The sequence below is a fragment of the Chlorocebus sabaeus genome, chromosome 16, assembly GCF_047675955.1.
Source record: "Chlorocebus sabaeus isolate Y175 chromosome 16, mChlSab1.0.hap1, whole genome shotgun sequence".
Lineage (NCBI taxonomy): Eukaryota > Metazoa > Chordata > Mammalia > Primates > Cercopithecidae > Chlorocebus > Chlorocebus sabaeus.
Genome location: NC_132919.1, coordinates 64286977 through 64306313, shown reverse-complemented (window position 1 = coordinate 64306313; position 19337 = coordinate 64286977). Strand labels below are relative to the sequence as shown.

At 37.9% G+C, this 19337-nt stretch overlaps 2 protein-coding genes across 3 annotated transcripts in view; both read left to right on the top strand.

The window, feature by feature from the left end:
* Positions 1–5168, top strand: part of LOC103243284 (uncharacterized) — a 183716-nt gene extending 178548 nt beyond the window's left edge. The window contains exons 38-40 of the mRNA XM_073005427.1: positions 3427–3531; positions 4449–4502; positions 5041–5168. Of these exons, the coding sequence (XP_072861528.1) occupies positions 3427–3531; positions 4449–4502; positions 5041–5168 (287 nt within the window). The remainder of the gene's footprint in view (positions 1–3426; positions 3532–4448; positions 4503–5040) is intronic.
* Positions 3431–19337, top strand: part of EFCAB3 (EF-hand calcium binding domain 3) — a 160773-nt gene continuing 144866 nt past the window's right edge. Inside the window, exons 1-7 of one of the 2 annotated variants that reach the window (XM_073005148.1) lie at positions 3431–3531; positions 4449–4502; positions 5041–5145; positions 7801–7854; positions 8791–10128; positions 10687–10791; positions 12553–12606. In XM_073005148.1, coding sequence (XP_072861249.1) covers positions 9981–10128; positions 10687–10791; positions 12553–12606 — 307 coding nt within the window. In that variant the 5' untranslated portion in view covers positions 3431–3531; positions 4449–4502; positions 5041–5145; positions 7801–7854; positions 8791–9980. Of the gene's footprint in view, positions 3532–4448; positions 4503–5040; positions 5146–7800; positions 7855–8790; positions 10129–10444; positions 10792–12552; positions 12607–19337 lie in introns of those variants that run through there. The other variant, XM_073005149.1, reaches the window with a different exon arrangement.

Genomic DNA, 19337 nt, shown 5'->3' with positions numbered 1-19337 from the left:
TAGCAATTTTGAAATATACATTTTTGTTAACTATGCTCACTGTACAGTACAATAGTTCACTAAAATGTATTCCCTCTTGTCTAAATGAAACTTGGACCTTTTGACCAACATACCCCTGACTCCAGCCTCTGGTAACTGCTTCTATGAATTCAACTTTTTTAGATTCCACATATAAGTGAGACCATGTAGCACTTGTTTTTCTGTGCCTGGCGTACTTCACTTAACATTATGTCCTCCAGGTTCATCCATGTTATTGCAAATGGCAGGATTTCCTTTTTTTTTTTTTTTTTTTTTTTTTTTTTTTTTTTTTTTTTTGAGACGGAGTCTCGCTCTGTCGCCCAGGCTGGAGTGCAGTGGCCAGATCTCAGCTCACTGCAAGCTCCGCCTCCCGGGTTTACGCCATTCTCCTGCCTCAGCCTCCGGAGTAGCTGGGACTACAGGCGCCCGCCACCTCGCCCGGCTAGTTTTTTGTATTTTGAGTAGAGACGGGGTTTCACCGTGTTAGCCAGGATGGTCTCGATCTCCTGACCTCGTGATCCTCCCGTCTCGGCCTCCCACAGTGCTGGGATTACAGGCTTGAGCCACCGCGCCCAGCCGATTTCCTTCTTTTTAAAGGTGATCCAGTATTCCATTGTGCATATATACCACATTGTCCTTATCCTTTCATCCATTGATGCACACTTTAGTTAATTCCATGTCTTGGTTATTATGCATAATGCTGCAATAAATATAGGAGTGTGGATATCTCTTCAACATTTTTATTTCATTTCCTTTGTATATGTACTCAGAAGTGGGATTGCTGGATCATATGGTAATTCAGTTTTTACCTTTTCGAGGAACCTCTATGCTGTTTTCTTTTTTAAATCTATGTTCCCACCAACAGTGCGCAAGTATTCCCCATTCTTCACATTCTCAACATCTTTTGTCTTTTTGATAATAGCCATTCTAAGAGGTTTAAGGAGATATCTCACTGGGGTTTTAATTTGCATTTTCCTGATTATTAGAGATGTTGAGTATTTTTTCATATATCTGCTGGCCATTCATATGTCTTCTTTTGAATATCTTGTCAGGTCCTTTTATCATTTTTTAATTGGGTTATTTGTTTTCTTGCTATTGAGTTGCGTTCCATATATATTTTAGATATTAGCTCCTTATCAGGTGTATGGTTTGATGCCTCATTGTGCTTTTCACTTGATTTCTCAAAAATAAAACATTTAGAGGTAAGATATGTATAATTGCCAAGATTCAGTAAATGAAAGATAGGTTACTTACAGGAGATAAAATTAAGCCCACACTTTGCAGAGGGAGGAAGGAAATAACAAAGGTAAGAGCAGAAATAAATGAAATAGAGATTAGAGAAACAAACCAAACTAAAAGTTGTTCTTTTGAAAAGGTAAACAAAATTGACAAACCTTTAGCTAGACTAAGAAAAAAAGAGAGATGGCTCAAATAAACAAAATCGGGAATAAAAGAGGAGACAGTTCAACTGATACCCAGAAATACAAAGGATAATAGGATGATGCTACTGTGAACAATTATATGCTAACGATTTGGACAACCTAGAATAAATGGATAAATTTCTAGAAACATACACCTTACTAAGACTGAATCATGAAGAAATACTAAGACTGAATCATGAAATCATGAAGAAATCTGAGAGACCAATAAAGAGTAAGGAGATTGAATATGTAATAAAAAAAATCTCCCATGAAAGAAAGCGTTTGCTGTGCAGAAGCTTTTTAATTTGATGTAATCCCATTTGTCTGTTTTTGCTTTTGTTGCCTATACTTTTGGGATCATATCTAAAAAATCATTGCTCAGACCAAAGTCATGGAGCTTTCCCCTGTGTTTTCTTCTAGTAGTTATACAGTTTCGGGTCTTGTGTTTAAGTCTTTAGTCCATTTTGAGTTGATTTTTATATGTAGGTGAGATAAGGATCTAATTTATTTCTTCTGCACGGAGATATCCAGTTTCCCCAGCACCATTTATTGAAGAGACTGTATGGTACCTTGGTTGAAAATCAATTGACTGTAAATACATGGGTTTATTTCTGGACTTTCTATCCTGTTTCACTGTCCAGTGTGTCTTTTTATGCCAGTACCATGCTATATTCATTGCCATAGCTTTGTAATGTATTTTGAAATCAGGAAGTGTGATGCTTCCAGCCTTGTTCTCTTGTATTCAAGATTGCTTTGGCTATGTGGGGTTTTTTGTGGTTCCATGTAGAATTTAGGATTGTTTTTTCTATTTCTCTGAAAAATGACTTTGGAATTTTGATAAGGATTGCATTGACTATATAGATCACTTTGAATAGGATGAACATTTTAACAATATTGATTCTTCCAATTCATGAACATAGGATATCTTTGCATGTATTTGTGTCTTCTTCAGTTTCTCTCATCAGTGTTTTATAGCTTCCAGTGTACAGATCTTTCAAATCCTTGGTTAAATTTATTCCCATTTTTAAAATGTTTGATGTTATTGTTATTGTAAATGGGATTATTTTCTTCATTTCTTTTTTAGATAGTCCAAAGCTGGAGTATAGAAACACTACTAATTTTTTCTTTTTTGAGAGAGGGTCTCACTCTGTCACCCAGGATGGAAAATAGTGGTGCATTCATAGCTCACTGCATCCTACCTCCCAGGCTCAAGCGAGCCTCCCACCTCAGTCTCCCAAGTAGCTGGGACTACAGGTGCACACCACCATGCCCAGCTAGTTTTTTTGTTTGTTTCTTTTTAATTTTGTGTAGAGACGGGGTCTTCCTGTGTTGCCCAGGCTGACCTCAAGCTCCTGGGCTCAGGGGATCCTCCTGCCTCAGCCTTCCAAAGTGCTAGGATTACAGGTATGAGCCACCACACCCAACCACCTAATAATTTTTATATGTCGATTTTGTATCCTGCAACTTTACTGAATTTATTTATGAGTTTTTTTGTTTTGTTTTGTTTTGTTTTGTTTTGTTTTGTTTTTTGAGATGGAGTTTCACTCTTGTTGCCCAGGCTGGAGTGCAATGGCATGATCTCAGCCCACCGCAACTTCCGCCTTCCAGATTCAAGCGATTCTCCTGCCTCAGCCTCCTGAGTAGCTGGGATTACAGGCATGTGCTACCACGCCCAGCTAATTTTGTATTTTTGGTAGAGACGGCGTTTCTCCATGTTGGTCAAGCTGGTCTCAAACTCCTGATCTCAGGTGATCCACCCACCTCAGCCTCTCAAAGTGCTGGGATTACAGGCATGAGCCAACACACCTGGTCCATTTATGAGTTTTAAGTTACTCCACTCAGTAGGTCTTGGTATGCCTTTGTTTTTTATCAGCTTTTAGGGATGGTAATGTATAAACAAAGACAATTTTCTTTCATATTGTTGAATACTTACATTCTTAATATTCTTAATATTGTCAACTATACTTGTCGTTTCTATTTTTTGAAGGAGAAAAACTTAACGTGGAAAATCTAAAAAATATTCTCGAAGGCCTTGGAATAGAATTCACACCTAAAGAATACTTGGAACTGGTACAAAATCTGCAAATTGATGGTGAGCACTTCAAATACTACTGGACCTTTTGAAGAAGTTTAGCCCTATGTACTTAAGACAACCTAACAATAAAAAAGAAAAAAGATACCTATTAGATATTCTAGTTTAAAAAATAAAAATGGCGGCCGGGCGCGGTGGCTCACGCCAGTAATCCCAGCACTTTGGGAGGCCGAGGCGGGCAGATCACGAGGTCAGGAGATCGGGACCAACCTGGCTAACTCGGTGAAACACCGTCTCTACTAAAAATACAAAAAACTAGCCGGGCGTGGTAGCACACGCCTGTAGTCCTAGCTACTCTGAAGGCTGAGGCAGGAGAATGGCGTGAACCTGGGAGGCAGAGCTTGCAGTGAGCGGAGATGCGCCACTGCACTCCAGTCTGGGCGACGGAGCGAGACTCTGTCTCAAAAAAAAATAATAATAAAATAAATAAATAAAAATGACAGAGTAAGAAATTTTCGCATGACCTTGTTCTTCCTTTGGAAAATATAATTAAGTTCTTTCTTTGAGAGTCAGCAACTCTGTTTTCTTGAAATCTTGCCATTGGATATAAAAATTTTAGTTATTATTTTTGGTTCCACCCTGACAACTAAAAGTTGAGCTGAGAAATGTAAGAAAAAATGTGAAAGTGGAAGGAATAGGAAAGTAGAAGAAGGAAAAGTCATAGAAGAAAAGTAAAAGACATGTTCATATTCCTTTAAAGCTGTTTGCCACTATTAAATGATTAAATAATTACTTTAAGTCACAGCACTCTGAGAGTTTTCTCCATTCTGTGGTTTCAAACTCATGGGACAGCAAAAATCAAAATTATTCCTAAAGCAAATCATTTAGAAATATTTTTATGAAATGATATATTTTTACAAGTTTTCTAAGTCTCTGTATCACTTTATCTGTGCTGTGAATTTTGCCTTTTCCTGCAGATGATGGAACTATATCTGAAAATAGATTGCTAGATGGTGTGAAATCATTCAAAGGTAAGAAGCATGAAGAGAATCCTCCTGCCTCAAATTTGTATTACTGCCTGGTTATTCTCTTACAGGTCTTACCATCTCTCATAATAAGTAATTCTATATTTATTCTGCTGTTTTAAAATATAGCTGCATTTTCCAAATAGTCTTTCATTTTGCTGTCAAGCTTGGCTTTTGCCCAGTTTAGTTGAAAAGCGGATTTAAATCTGGTTCTACATAGAAAATGTGAAGCTAAGTATTGCAGTTGTTCAGGGCATTTCAGGAACTAAAAGAACTAAACTGAGCTTTTAGGCCCTTCCTACCAGAAAGATGTTTTCACTTTGTCTCCACAATAGTAATTCATCGGAGAACCAATCTGTAATTTGCAGGATTTTCAAGATCAGGCAAGAGGTTACAATTCTAATCCCATCTTGCCTACCTTTATGCGCTTAAACATTTGGGTCATTGATATTTTTGCTGATAGCCATAGTGCATGGGGATTAATTGAAATTTTCTTGTTCAGAAGGTCATAAAATTTCCCTCATATTCTTGATTCTTTCCTTAGGTGGAAGGGTTGATGTTAGTAACCTGAAAAACGTTTTGGAAAATATGAAAATCATGCTTCCAGATAAGGAACTTAAAGATTTGTCACAAAACCTACCAGTTGATGGTGAGCAATATAGACAGTATTAGACCTTTTGAGGAAATTTTATTTATAGGCTTATGCATGAGAATTCCTGAGGCTAGATCTGTTTGGGTGCTAATATGACTTTTTATAACTCAGGGAAGAACTCAGTCCTAACGTAAGAACACATTTTAATTTAGTGTATTTTCACTAATTTCGGGGTACATGGTATATGTCTTAGAGTGAGTTAAAATAAGTCTGTCATTGAAAGAAGCTAGACAGCTTATTAACCACTGAGAAGGATCATTAATTTCAGATTAATTACATAATTTTAGTAACTTTTTTATTTTTTATTTTTGTGAGTACATAGTATAATAACATAGGAAAGTCTTTTCATCCAGCTATACATTTCTCTATAACTTTGTGATGTACCAACTTCCCGATCCCTTCTTCCTGTGTTTTGGCACTGGCTCACATTATTCCTTCCTTGATCTCATCTCCTGTACTTTAGAAATCATAACCAGCAATATTTTACCTTCTTTGTTAACCTTCCAGTTCTCTTGTTCCCAAGAAATGTACCTCATCTTTATCAAAAATACTAGTTCCTGGATTTCTCCATCTCCTTTCAATATACAAACTGTTTCCTAACTTCTTTCATTGTCAAACTACTCTCTCTGTCATTCCTGCTGTATAAAACCCCCAAATTTTGATCAACCCAGTCATTCAGATCTCCACTTCTATTGCTGACCTTGATAAAGAAAATAATGTAAATTTGCAGGTTACTGCATCCCCAAATTCATTTTCTCCTAGATAATAGAAGGACCTAAGAACATTTTAACTCTATGTTTCCCCTTCCCCATATTAGTGTTCTTTATGTCATTCATGCTATCTTGTTTTGTTTTAATTCAGCAAACCTGTATCAGTAGTAATGTTTTATAAAGTCACCATTTATTCAGATTTACCCAAATGTTTACCTATTTTTTGCTCTTCATTTTTTCTTTTACTTCAGGCCTTCCCTTTGGGATCACTTTTCTTCTGCTTAAAATAATTTCCTTTATTTAGGATTTGCTAGTGACAAATACTTCTTTTTTCTTTCTGGTCTAAAAATATATTTGTTTTGCTCTTGTTTTGACAGATCTCTGGACCTAGCAGTCTAGGTAGACAGTTATTTTCTTTTAGCACATTTTAGATATCATTCCACTGTCTTCTGCTTTCTAATGTTTATTTTTCCTGAGAGAGTAATCTTTTTGTTGTTGTTGTTGCTGCTGCTGCTGCTGCTTTAAGACATTTGTCTTAGGTTTTGAAGTTTCACTATGGAAGACGGAAATGTATTTGTTTTTATTTATCCTCCTTGGGATTCACTGGGCTTTTTGAGTCTGACAATTGGAATCTTTCATCAGATCTGAAAAATTATTAGCCATCATCTCTTCCATTGTTGTCTTTATTCCGTGGGTTTGTTTCTTCTGTAACTCTGATTAAATGTAAGGTAAACCTTATTGCTGTGTCCTCCATGGCCCTTAACATCTCTTCACTATTTTCCATATTGTTTTCTTTCTGTGCTCCATAGGAGTTTTATGTAATACATTGTTCTATATATAGCACCCCCAAAGTGCAAATCTGCTACCTAAATGAATGGAAAATGTGTTTTGGAAACTACCCCAAAAGAAGAATGGGATTGCATAATAATAAATAACATAACCTTTTGACCAGGTGCAGTGACTCATGCCTGTAATCCTACCACTTTGGGAGGTTGAGGCAGGCGGATCACCTGAGGCCAGGAGATTGAGACCAGCCTGGCCAACATGGCAAAACCCCATTTCTGCTAAAAATATAAAAATTAGTCAGGTGTTGTGGTGCATGCCTATAATCCCAGTTACTTGGGTGGTTAAGGCACAAGAATTGCTTGAGCCAGGGAGGCGAAGGTTGCAGTGAGCCAAGATTGCACCACTGCTCTCCAGCCTGGGTAACAGAGTGAGACTCTGTCTGGAAAAAAATAAAAAATAAAAATAACCCTTTATGGCAAGAAAATACCAAAATACCAATAATGTGCATAGTTTCTAGCTTTCTTCTTACCCCAAAATATATTGCATCTGCAACTTTGAAAAAATACGATGATTTGAGAGCTACTTGTACCATTGTAATATGTTCCAATCCACCATTTAATGTAAAGTATTTAATACTGCTATGTATAAAGTCTTATGCTAGTTGCTGGGTTAGGATGTCTGGATGGGATACAGAATAAGTAGATACATTCTTTTTATTTAAAAGCACTTTTATTTATTTTTGAGTATGTAATGAACATATCTTTGAGTATATAATGAACATATTTACTAGAAAATAAGTACAATAGGGGGATGTTGGCATGGGGCAGTGTTCAATGGGGAAATAGCTTAAGGTTCCAAACAGAAATGTTTTCATCTTGTTCCTAGGAATTGGTAGTACGTAGTGTAAGGAGACCATGCCCAAGGGAGTAGATGTTCCACAGTGTATAAAGTTTGAGATCTTAAAAGAGAGAAGGAGAGAATAATTGATGAAATTAATAGTTAACATTTTTGTAATTTTCCCTATTTTATACTTATCTATGTATGTTATTAGGCTATAATTTAAAACAAATCATAAAGAAAATGATTCCTTTGCTCTGACAGTCTTTTTGAATCAGCACACAATTATGTTTGTCTGCATTTTTGGATTGTTTTTTAGCTTCTGGGATGACTGATCTGCATAAACTACTAAAAGAAGTAAATAAATTCACAGGTGAGCAAGACATTTTGTGAAAAGATATAAAACCAAAATGCAAATACTTCACTTTCACATACATATTTAAAATTGTGTTTTCTTATTCTATCATTGACTAATTAACTTCTACTTTTTTAGTGATTAAAACTTGGTTTTAATAGTGAAGATTTCACTGAATTATTTATGTTTTTGCTACAACTTTGTGGTGCTGCACCTCTATAACAAGTCTTACACTCTGAAACCTTGATTTTGTGATGCATTTCACTGTGATTAAATAGGCTACACATGTGTTCATTCATTCATTCAAAATGCTTGCTAAGCACCTACTGTAACCCAGTAAATGTTAAGGTAAAACTTTGACACGTATACAAATAATGTAGTCAGTGAGACTAATCTATCTCATAATTCAGGCAAAGCAAAAGTAACACAGATTTCACCTAATGGTAATATGATTCAGATTACATAACAGCTTATGCATATATATTCTTTTTAGGGTTTTTTGATTTGTTTGCTTTTTTTTTTTAATTATACTCTAAGTTCTAGAGTACATGTGCATAACGTGCAGGTTTGTTACATATGTATACTTGTGCCATGTTGGTGTGCTGCACCCATCAACTCATCAGCACCCATCAACTCGTCATTTACATCAGGTATAACTCCCAATGCCATCCCTCCCCCCTCCCCCCTCCCCATAATAGGCCCCGGTGTGTGATGTTCATACATATTTAGATCACTGAGCATCTTGTACATCCCCTTACTATGAGCTGGGTTAAATTCTCTAAGTTATTAAGAGCATTATAAATAAGGATCTTATTTAGATTTTAAGAAATAATTTCCATTTCCTGTGCTCTTCATCTGAAAGCTGTAGATAATACTATACAAGCATAAACACTTTTCATCACTTTGAGTCAGTAGGCAATTCTTACGTGTCTCTCCATTCCCATCTTTTACAAGGAGGAAAAATTCAAGCCAAGGACATACAAAAAGTACTGGGAGACATGGGAATAGAGCTCACAAATAGGGAACTCTGGAACCTGATGAAAATGTTGCCAATTACTGGTAGGTATTTTATGCACTACTATGATATATATTTCTGTGCTAGTGTGGACTTAAATGTGAGAATATCATAAAAATGGGCCCCTCTGATTTCCTATAAAAAGACAGAAAGAGTCCGGGCATGGTGGTAATCCCAGCACTCTGGGAGGCCAAGGCGGGCAAATTACCTGATGCCAGGAGTTTAAGACCAACCTGGCCAACATGGTGAAACCCCGTCCCTACTAAAAATTACAAAAATTAGCCAGGCGTGGTGGTGTGTGCCTGTAATCCCAGTTACTCAGGAGGCTGAGGCAGGAGAGTCACTTGAACCACAGAGACGGAGGTTGCAGTGAGCCGAGATCGTGCCACTGCACTCCAGCCTGCACAATGCAGTGAGACGTCATCAAAAAAAAAAAAGATTAACCTCTGGTTGTAAATATATTATGCATTTGACATTTAAATTTTTAGTTTTGAGAGGCTGTCATATCTTCAAACCTGAGTCCTGCCATTAAGAGTATCATTACCCTGAGATTAAATAAAGCTTAAGGAGGCCAAAGAGAAAAGAAAGCTGAATTAGTTAGTAGCAGAGAGAAGGAAAAGGGAAAAAGCAGAGTGGGGAAAAGGCACATCTGTTTCACATCTGTTAAGAATGAATGGACTGTCCACATTAAGAATTTTATTCTCATCTTATTTTTGGACTTAGTTATGAAGAGGTGTGGTTGTAGGAAATGTAGAAATGCAAATTAAGAAAGTACTTTTTTAAAATCTGCATTTAAAAATTGTGGCTGGGCATGGTCGCTCACACCTGTAATCCCAGCACTTTGGGAGGCCAAGGTGGGCGATCACCTGAGGTCAGGAGTTCGAGACTAGCCTGGCCAACATGGCAAAACCCCATCTCTACTAAAAATACAAAAATTAGCTGGGCATGGTAGCACATGCCTATAATCCCAGCTACTTAGGAGGCTGAGGTGGAAGAATCGCTTGAACCTGAGAGGCAGAGGTTGCAGTGAGCTGAGATTGCGCCACTGCCCTCTAGCCTGGGCAACAGAGTGAGATTCCATCTCTTTCTCTCTCTCTCTCTCTCTCTCTGTCTCTCTCTCCATATATATATGTGTGTGTATATATATATATGTGTTCTTTCTACTCTTTTTTTTACTGTCTCTGTAATTTTTTCTTTGATCTTAACTGTGCCTTATTTTACAGATGATGGAAAGGTATATAAAAATATATTGCTTGATAATATAAAATCATTTCCTGGTAAGTAAAAAACCCAATAAGGCAAGTAAAACTATGACTTGTAAGCTTTACCTTAACTATTAAAAGACCTTATCATTAGATAACAATTAGATTATCTATTTTATTGTCACATTAGCCTATAGGTCTTAGATACAACTATATTTAATGTGATAATTTATACTTTGCAAAAGTTTTAAATTCTATTTGCTGTCCAGAGCTCTAATTCTTATCTAACATAATTCATCAAGTTCATTTAAAAAAAACATGTAATTTATAATGTAAAAAAGTAGTACATATAATTAGTATATAATAAAATTATATATTATGTAATATATAGTTTTCTTCTAAATACACCTTTTTTCCAAAGTATAGAAAGCTTCCCCTGAAACAAGAGTGGCAAAACATATTATATTCCTGGCTTCCACAGTAAGGCTTTATTTATGTAGCCCTGAACAGTTTTTTAAAAAAATTATTACTGGCAATGGATTTGTTCTATTTGATTTTTATTGGTGACTGAATATAACCAGTATTTTTCTTAGCTATCAGTTCCTATATTTTATCACCTCCTTCTTTCCTAAGGTGGGAAGTGCAATGTCTCTAAAATTGGTACTATCCTGGAAAACATGGGTTATGAGCTGGAAGATGAGGAAATTGAATACCTGCAGAACCACCTGCCAACTACTGGTGAGCATGTCATTGTATCTTCAAGGAAACTCTGAGATCCTGTAATAAAATTTCAAAATGTATTCATCTAAAAAAATCTATTATCTCAGACTTTTTGCTTGGTAGATCTTCCTGCATCCCTTTATTTTGAGCCTATGTGTGTCTCTGCACGTGAGATGGGTCTCCTGACTACAGCACACTGATGGGTCTTGACTCTTTATCCAATTTGCCAGTCTGTGTCTTTTAATTGGGGTATTTAGCCCGTTTACATTTAAGGTTAATATTGTTATGTGTGAATTTGATCCTGTCATTATGATGTTAGCTGGCTATTTTGCCTGTTAATTGATGCAGTTTCTTCATAGCATCGATGGTCTTTACAATTTGGCACGTTTTTACAGTGGCTGGTACCAGTTGTTCCTTTCCAGCATGTTGTTTTGATCATATAAAAAGTCTAGTTTTTAAAATCCTATGAAAAAGAAATAGAAAATGCATCCTCCTCTCTGGTAAGCAACACAGTGGCTTTCCTTAGTATTATAGTGTATTGTGTGGGTCTGAGATTGTGAATGATATGTTGAATTAAAAGCCAATTATCTAAGATCCTTACTGTACTATAAAAATGTATTACCACTATCTCTCTTCTTTCTGATCCAAAGCACACAGATTCAGAATTTTATGTATAGTCTTGCTTTATTTAATATGTCTTTTTACTAGAAATATTTGCTAATATAAATCAGGTCAGTCTTACCCACTTGAACAGATATTTTGCAAGACTATTTGCACAAAATAATATTAATTTAATTAATAAGAACACAGAATTGTATACTAAGTAAGTAGCTAATACAGGAAACTGGCCAATCCTCTTTCTCTTATTCTCATCCTGTCATATTCCTGGTAATATAAACTAATCACCTCTATTGAAATAGCCACAGACAATAATTATCAAGTATTAACTGCCTACTATATACCAAAAACAATAATCAGTACTTGACGTATGTTAATAGTCCTCAAAATAACTGCAAAGTAGATTATCATCCTAATTTATCTGATGTGGAAATGGAAAATCAGTCACAAAGGTTAATTGATTTGCCTGAGGCCATGTGGCCACTAAATGGAAAAGTAAAGATGGCAATTCAGATCTATATAACTTGAAAGGTTTGCGCTTTCTACCAAATCATACTGTCTCACATAAGAGAGGTAAGCAGAGCCACACAGACTATGATAGGAATGATTCTTTAAGGAGGTTGTGTGATGTGGACCTTCAGATGAGAATTATCAACTAGTAAGTACACAAATTAAATGAGAGTCAGCAAAGATTGGAAATCTTTGTGGCCAGGGAGTCAGAAGCATGGAGAAAGGGCTGAGTAACAGTTGCATGTAGAAGTAGCCATGATCCTTTAGGTAGGTAAATACACCAATATTATAGAATATATTTCTTTTAAATCCTGTAATAATAAAGTGGTCAAACATAGGGTTATTCCTGGATTCTAAAGTGGGACAGGCCAAGTGGAAAGGAAGTCAAAGCAATGCTTTCAAAATTTCCTGGAACCATTGTGTATAGAATTTTATATACTTTAATTTCTTCTTCTGTGCTATATAATTATCATATTTGGAACTTCATTCTTGACTACCATGATCATCTGGGCATGAAAATGAATACATTTATAGAACAAATCAGGGCAAACTTCTGAATGTTAATGTTGTAGTCTACAATGTAAGGTGTTAATAGCATATTTTCTGGGTCTGAGTCATTATGGCTAGTCTCATTTGTACTTTATCTTACAGATGAAAAGAAGGTTAAACTGAATAAGGTCATGGAAAATGTAGAGTCGTTTACAGGTGAGTGAAAAATTATAGGTAGGCTGGGCACAGTGGCTCACACCTATGATTCCAGCACTTTGGGAGGCCGAGGCAGATGGATCACTTGAGCTCAGGAGTTCGAGACCAGCCTGGCCAATGTGGTGAAACCCCGTCTCTACTAAAAATATAAAAAATTAGCTGGGACTGGTGGTGCATGCCTGTAATCCCAGCTACTTAGGAGAGTGAGGTGGGAGAATCGCTGGAACCCGGGGGTCAGAGGTTACAGTGAGCCAAGATCTCACCACTGCACTCCAGCATGGATGACAGAGCAAGACTCTATCTCAAAAAAAAAAAAAAAAAAGTTATAGGGAAAATTGTTGTAAATAGCTATATTCTTTTTTTTTTTAATTATACTTTAAGTTCTAGGGTACATGTGGATAACGTGCAGGTTTGTTACATATGTATACTTGTGCCATGTTGGCGTGCTGCACCCATCAACTCGTCAGCACCCATCAACACGTCATTTACATCACGTATAACTCCCAATGCAATCCCTCCCCCATCCCCCCTCCCCATAATAGGCCCCAGTGTATGATGTTCCCCTTCCCGAGTCCAAGTGATCTCATTGTTCAGTTCCCACCTATGAGTGAGAACATGCGGTGTTTGTTTTTCTGTTCTTGTGATAGTTTGCTGAGAATGATGGTTTCCAGCTGCATCCATGTCCCTACAAAGGACACAAACTCATCCTTTTTTATGGCTGCATAGTATTCCATGGTGTATATGTGCCACATTTTCTTAATCCAGTCTGTCACTGATGGACATTTGGGTTGATTCCAAGTCTTTGCTATTGTGAATAGTGCTGCAGTAAACATACGTGTGCATATGTCTTTATAGCAGCATGATTTATAATCCTTTGGGTATATACCCAGTAATGGGATGGCTGGGTCATATGGTACTTCTAGTTCTAGATCCTTGAGGAATCGCCATACTGTTTTCCATAATGGTTGAACTAGTTTACAATCCCACCAACAGTGTAAAAGTGTTCCTATTTCTCCACATCCTCTCCAGCACCTGTGGTTTCCTGACTGTTTAATGATTGCCATTCTAACTGGTGTGAGATGGTATCTCATTGTGGTTTTGATTTGCATTTCTCTGATGGCCAGTGATGATGAGCATTTTTTCATGTGTCTGTTGGCTGTATGAATGTCTTCTTTTGAGAAGTGTCTGTTCATATCCTTTGCCCACTTTTTGATGGGGTTGTTTGTTTTTTTCTTGTAAATTTGTTTGAGTTCTTTGTAAGTTCTGGATATTAGCCCTTTGTCAGATGAGTAGATTGCAAAAATGTTCTCCCATTCTGTAGGTTGCCTGTTCACTCTGATGGTAGTTTCTTTTGCTGTGCAGAAGCTCTTTAGTTTAATTAGATCCCATTTGTCAATTTTGGCTTTTGTTGCCGTTGCTTTTGGTGTTTTAGACATGAAGTCCTTGCCCATGCCTATGTTCTGAATGGTATTACCTAGATTTTCTTCTAGGGTTTTTATGGTATTAGATCTAACATTTAAGTATCTGATCCATCTTGAATTAATTTTTGTATAAGGAGTAAGGAAAGGATCCAGTTTCAGCTTTCTACTTATGGCTAGCCAATTTTTCCAGCACCATTTATTAAATAGGGAATCCTTTCCCCATTTCTTGTTTTTCTCAGGTTTGTCAAAGATCAGATGGCTGTAGATGTGTGGTATTATTTCTGAGGACTCTGTTCTGTCTCATTGGTCTATATCTCTGTTTTGGTACCAGTACCATGCTGTTTTGGTTACTGTAGACTTGTAGTATAGTTTGAAGTCAGGTAATGTGATGCCTCCAGCTTTGTTCTTTTGACTTAGGATTGTCTTGGCGATGCAGGCTCTTTTTTGGTTCCATATGAACTTTAAAGTAGTTTTTTCCAATTCTGTGAAGAAACTCATTGGTAGCTTGATGGGGATGGCGTTGAATCTATAAATTACCTTGGACAGTATGGCCATTTTCACGATATTGATTCTTCCTATCCATGAGCATGGTATGTTCTTCCATTTGTTTGTGTCCTCTTTTATTTCACTGAGCAGTGGTTTGTAGTTTTCCTTGAAGAGGTCCTTTACATCCCTTGTAAGTTGGATTCCTAGGTATTTCTTTCTCCTTGAAGCAATTGTGAATGGAAGTTCATTCATGATTTGGCTCTCTTTTTGTCTGTTACTGGTGTATAAGAATGCTTGTGATTTTTGCACTTTAATTTTGTATCCTGAGACTTTGCTGAAGTTTCTTATCAGCTTAAGGAGATTTTGGGCTGAGACAATGGGGTTTTCTAAATACACAATCATGTCATCTGCAAACAGGGACAATTTGACTTCTTCTTTTCCTAACTGAATACCCTTGATTTCTTTCTCTTGCCTGATTGCCCTAGCCAGAACTTCCAACACTATGTTGAATAGGAGTGGTGAGAGAGGGCATCCCTGTCTTGTGCCAGTTTTCAAAGGGAATTTTTCCAGTTTTTGCCCATTCAGTATGATATTGGCTGTGGGTTTGTCATAAATAGCTCTTATTATTTTGAGATACGTTCCATCAATACCGAATTTATTGAGAGTTTTTAGCATGAAGGGCTGTTGAATTTTGTCAAAGGCCTTTTCTGCATCTATCGAGATAATCATGTGGTTTTTGTCTTTGGTTCTGTGTTTAAGCTGGATTACGTTTATTGATTTGCGTATGTTGAACCAGCCTTGCATCCCAGGGATGAAGCCCACTTGATCATGGTGGATAAGCTTTTTGATGTGCTGCTGGATCCGATTTGCCAGTATTTTATTGAGGATTTTTGCATCGATGTTCATCAGGGATATTGGTCTAAAATTCTCTTTTTTTGTTGTGTCTCTGCCAGGCTTTGGTATCAGGATGATGTTGGCCTCATAAAATGAGTTAGGGAGGATTCCCTCTTTTTCTGTTGATTGGAATAGTTTCAGAAGGAATGGTACCAGCTCCTCCTTGTACCTCTGGTAGAATTCAGCTGTGAATCCATCTGGTCCTGGACTTTTTTTCTTTGGTAGGCTATTAATTATTGCCTCAATTTCAGAGCCTGCTATTGGTCTATTCAGGAATTGCGCTTCTTCCTGGTTTAGTCTTGGGAGAGTGTAAGTGTCCAGGAAATTATCCATTTCTTCTAGATTTTCTAGTTTATTTGCGTAGAGGTGTTTATAGTATTCTCTGATGGTAGTTTGTATTTCTGTGGGGTCGGTGGTGATATCCCCTTTATCATTTTTTATTGCGTCTATTTGATTCTTCTCTCTTTTCTTCTTTATTAGTCTTGCTAGTGGTCTATCAATTTTGTTGATCTTTTCAAAAAACCAACTCCTGGATTCATTGATTTTTTTAAAGGGTTTTTTGTGTCTCTATCTCCTTCAGTTCTGCTCTGATCTTAGTTATTTCTTGCCTTCTGCTAGCTTTTGAATGTGTTTGTTCTTGCTTCTCTGGTTCTTTCAATTGTGATGTTAGAGTGTCAATTTTAGATCTTTCCAGCTTTCTCTTGTGGGCATTTAGTGCTATAAATTTCCCTCTACACACTGCTTTAAATGTGTCCCAGAGATTCTGGTATGTTGTATCTTTGTTCTCATTGGTTTCAAAGAACATCTTTATTTCTGCCTTCATTTCATTATGTACCCAGTAGTCATTCAGGAGCAGGTTATTCAGTTTCCATGTAGTTGAGTGGTTTTGATTGAGTTTCTTAGTCCTGAGTTCTAGTTTGATTGCACTGTGGTCTGAGAGACAGTTTGTTATAATTTCTGTTCTTGTACATTTGCTGAGGAGTGCTTTACTTCCAATTCTGTGGTCAATTTTGGAATAAGTGTGATGTGGTGCTGAGTAGAATGTATATTCTGTTGATTTGGGGTGGAGAGTTCTGTAGATGTCTATTAGGTCTGCTTGCTGCAGAGATGAGTTCAATTCCTGGATATCCTTGTTAATTTTCTGTCTCGTTGATCTGTCTAATGTTGACAGTGGGGTGTTGAAGTCTCCCATGATTATTGTATGGGAGTCTAAGTCTCTTTGTAAGTCTTTAAGGACTTGTTTTATGCATCTGGGTGCTCCTGTATTGGGTGCATATATATTTAGGATAGTTAGCTCTTCCTGTTGAACTGATCCTTTTAGCATTATGTAATGGCCTTCTTTGTCTCTTTTTATCTTTGATGGTTTAAAGTCTGTTTTATCAGAGACTAGTATTGCAACCCCTGCTTTTTTTTGTTCTCCATTTGCTTGGTAGATCTTCCTCCATCCCTTTATTTTGAGTCTATGTATGTCTCTGCATGTGAGATGGGTCTCCTGAATACAGCAAACTGATGGGTCTTGACTCTTTATCCAGTTTGCCAGTCTGTGTCTTTTAATTGGAGCATTTAGTCCATTTACATTTAAGGTTAATATTGTTATGTGTGAACTTGATCCTGCCATTATGATAGTAACTGGTTATTTTGCTCGTTAGTTGATGCAGTTTCTTCCTAGCCTCGATGGTCTTTACATTTTGGCATGTTTTTGCAATGGCTGGTATCGGTTGTTCCTTTCCATGTTTAGTGCTTCCTTCAGGTTCTCTTGTAAGGCAGGCCTGGTGTTGACAAAATCTCTAAGCATTTGCTTATCTGTAAAGGATGTTATTTCTTCTTCACTTATGAAACTTAGTTTGGCTGGATATGAAATTCTGGGTTTAAAATTCTTTTCTTTAAGAATGTTGAATATTGGCCCCCACTGTCTTCTGGCTTGTAGAGTTTCTGCTGAGAGATCTGCTGTTAGTCTGATGGGCTTCCCTTTGTGGGTAACCCGACCTTTCTCTCTGGCTGCCCTTAAGATTTTTTCCTTCATTTCAACTTTGGTGAATCTGGCAATTATGTGTCTTGGAGTTGCTCTTCTCGAGGAGTATCTTTGTGGCGTTCTCTGTATTTCCTGGATTTGAATGTTGGCCTGCCCTACTAGGTTGGGAAAGTTCTCCTGGATGATATCCTGAAGAGTGTTTTCCAACTTGGTTCCATTTTCCCCCTCACTTTCAGGCACCCCAATCAGATGTAGATTTGGTCTTTTTACATAATCCCATACTTCTTGCAGGCTTTGTTCATTTCTTTTTCTTCTTTTTTCTTTTGGTTTCTCTTCTCACTTCATTTCATTCATTTGATCCTCAATCGCTGATAGTCTTTCTTCCAGTTGATCAAGTCGGTTACTGAAGCTTGTGCATTTGTCACGTATTTCTCGTGTCATGGTTTTCATCTCTGTGTATTCATTTATGGCCTTCTCTGCATTAATTATTCTAGTTATCAATTCTTCCACTCTTTTTTCAAGATTTTTAGTTTCTTTGTGCTGGGTATGTAATTCCTTCTTTAGCTCTGAGAAGTTTGATGGACTGAAGCCTTCTTCTCTCATCTCGTCAAAGTCATTCTCCGTCCAGCTTTGATCCGTTGCTGGCAATGAGCTGCGTTCCTTTGCAGGGGCGATGCGCTCTTATTTTTTGAATTTCCAACTTTTCTGCCCTGCTTTTTCCCCGTCTTTGTGGTTTTACCTGCCTCTGGTCTTTGATGATGGTGACGTACTGATGGGGTTTTGGTGTGGGTGTCCTTCCTGTTTGTTAGTTTTCCTTGTAACAGTTAGGACCCTCAGCTGTAGGTCTGTTGGAGATTGCTTGAGGTCCACTCCAGACCCTGTTTGCCTGGGTATCAGCAGCAGAGGCTGCAGAAGATAGAATATTGCTGAACAGCGAGTGTACCTGTCTGATTCTTGCTTTGGAAGCTTCCTCTCAGGGGTGTACTCCACCATGTGAGGTGTGGGGTGTTGGTCTGCCCCTAGTTGGGGATGTCTCCCAGTTAGGCTACTCAGGGGTCAGGGACCCACTTGAGCAGGCAGTCTCTCCGTTCTCAGATCTCAACCTCCGTGTTGGGAGATCCACTGCTCTCTTCAAAGCTGTCAGACAGAGTCGTTTGTATCTGCAGAGGTTTCAGCTGCTTTTTGTTGTTGTTGTTGTTGTTGTTTAGCTGTGCCCTGTCCCCAGAGGTGGAGTCTACAGAGACAGGCAGGACTCCTTGAGCTGCTGTGAGCTCCACCCAGTTCGAGCTTCCTAGCTGCTTTGTTTATCTACTTAAGCCTCAGCAATGGCAGGCGCCCCTCCCCCAGCCTCGCTGCTGCCTTGCGGTTAGATGGCAGACTGCTGTGCTAGCAATGAGGGATGCTCAGTGGGTGTGGGACCCTCCCGGCCAGGTGTGGGATATAGTCACCTGGTGTGTCCGTTTGCTAAGATCCTTGGTAGAGCGCAGTATTGGGGTGGGAGTTACCCGATTTTCCAGGTGTTGTGGGTCTCAGTTCCCCTGGCTAGGAAAAGGGATTCCCTTCCCCCTTGCGCTTCCCAGGTGAGGCAATGCCTCGCCCTGCTTCAGCTCTCGCTGGTCGGGCTGCAGGAGCTGACCAGCATTGATTGTCAGGCACTCCCTAGTGAGATAAACCCAGTACCTCAGTTGAAAATGCAGAAATCACCTGTCTTCTGTGTCGCTGGCGCTGGGAGTTGGAGACTGGAGCTGTTCCTATTCAGCCATCTTGCTCCGTCCAATAGCTATATTCTAATACTTTTTCTGTTATACCTTTAAATACTCTATTTCCATCATACTGACATTGACTTGTTAGTCCTTTTAGTATATTATGGTATCTTTTATCCAATAACCCAGGATAGTTTTTGATTATATACTTTTTGAGCAAAACTACCAAATTATAAAGTCTTGGTAAAATACCTT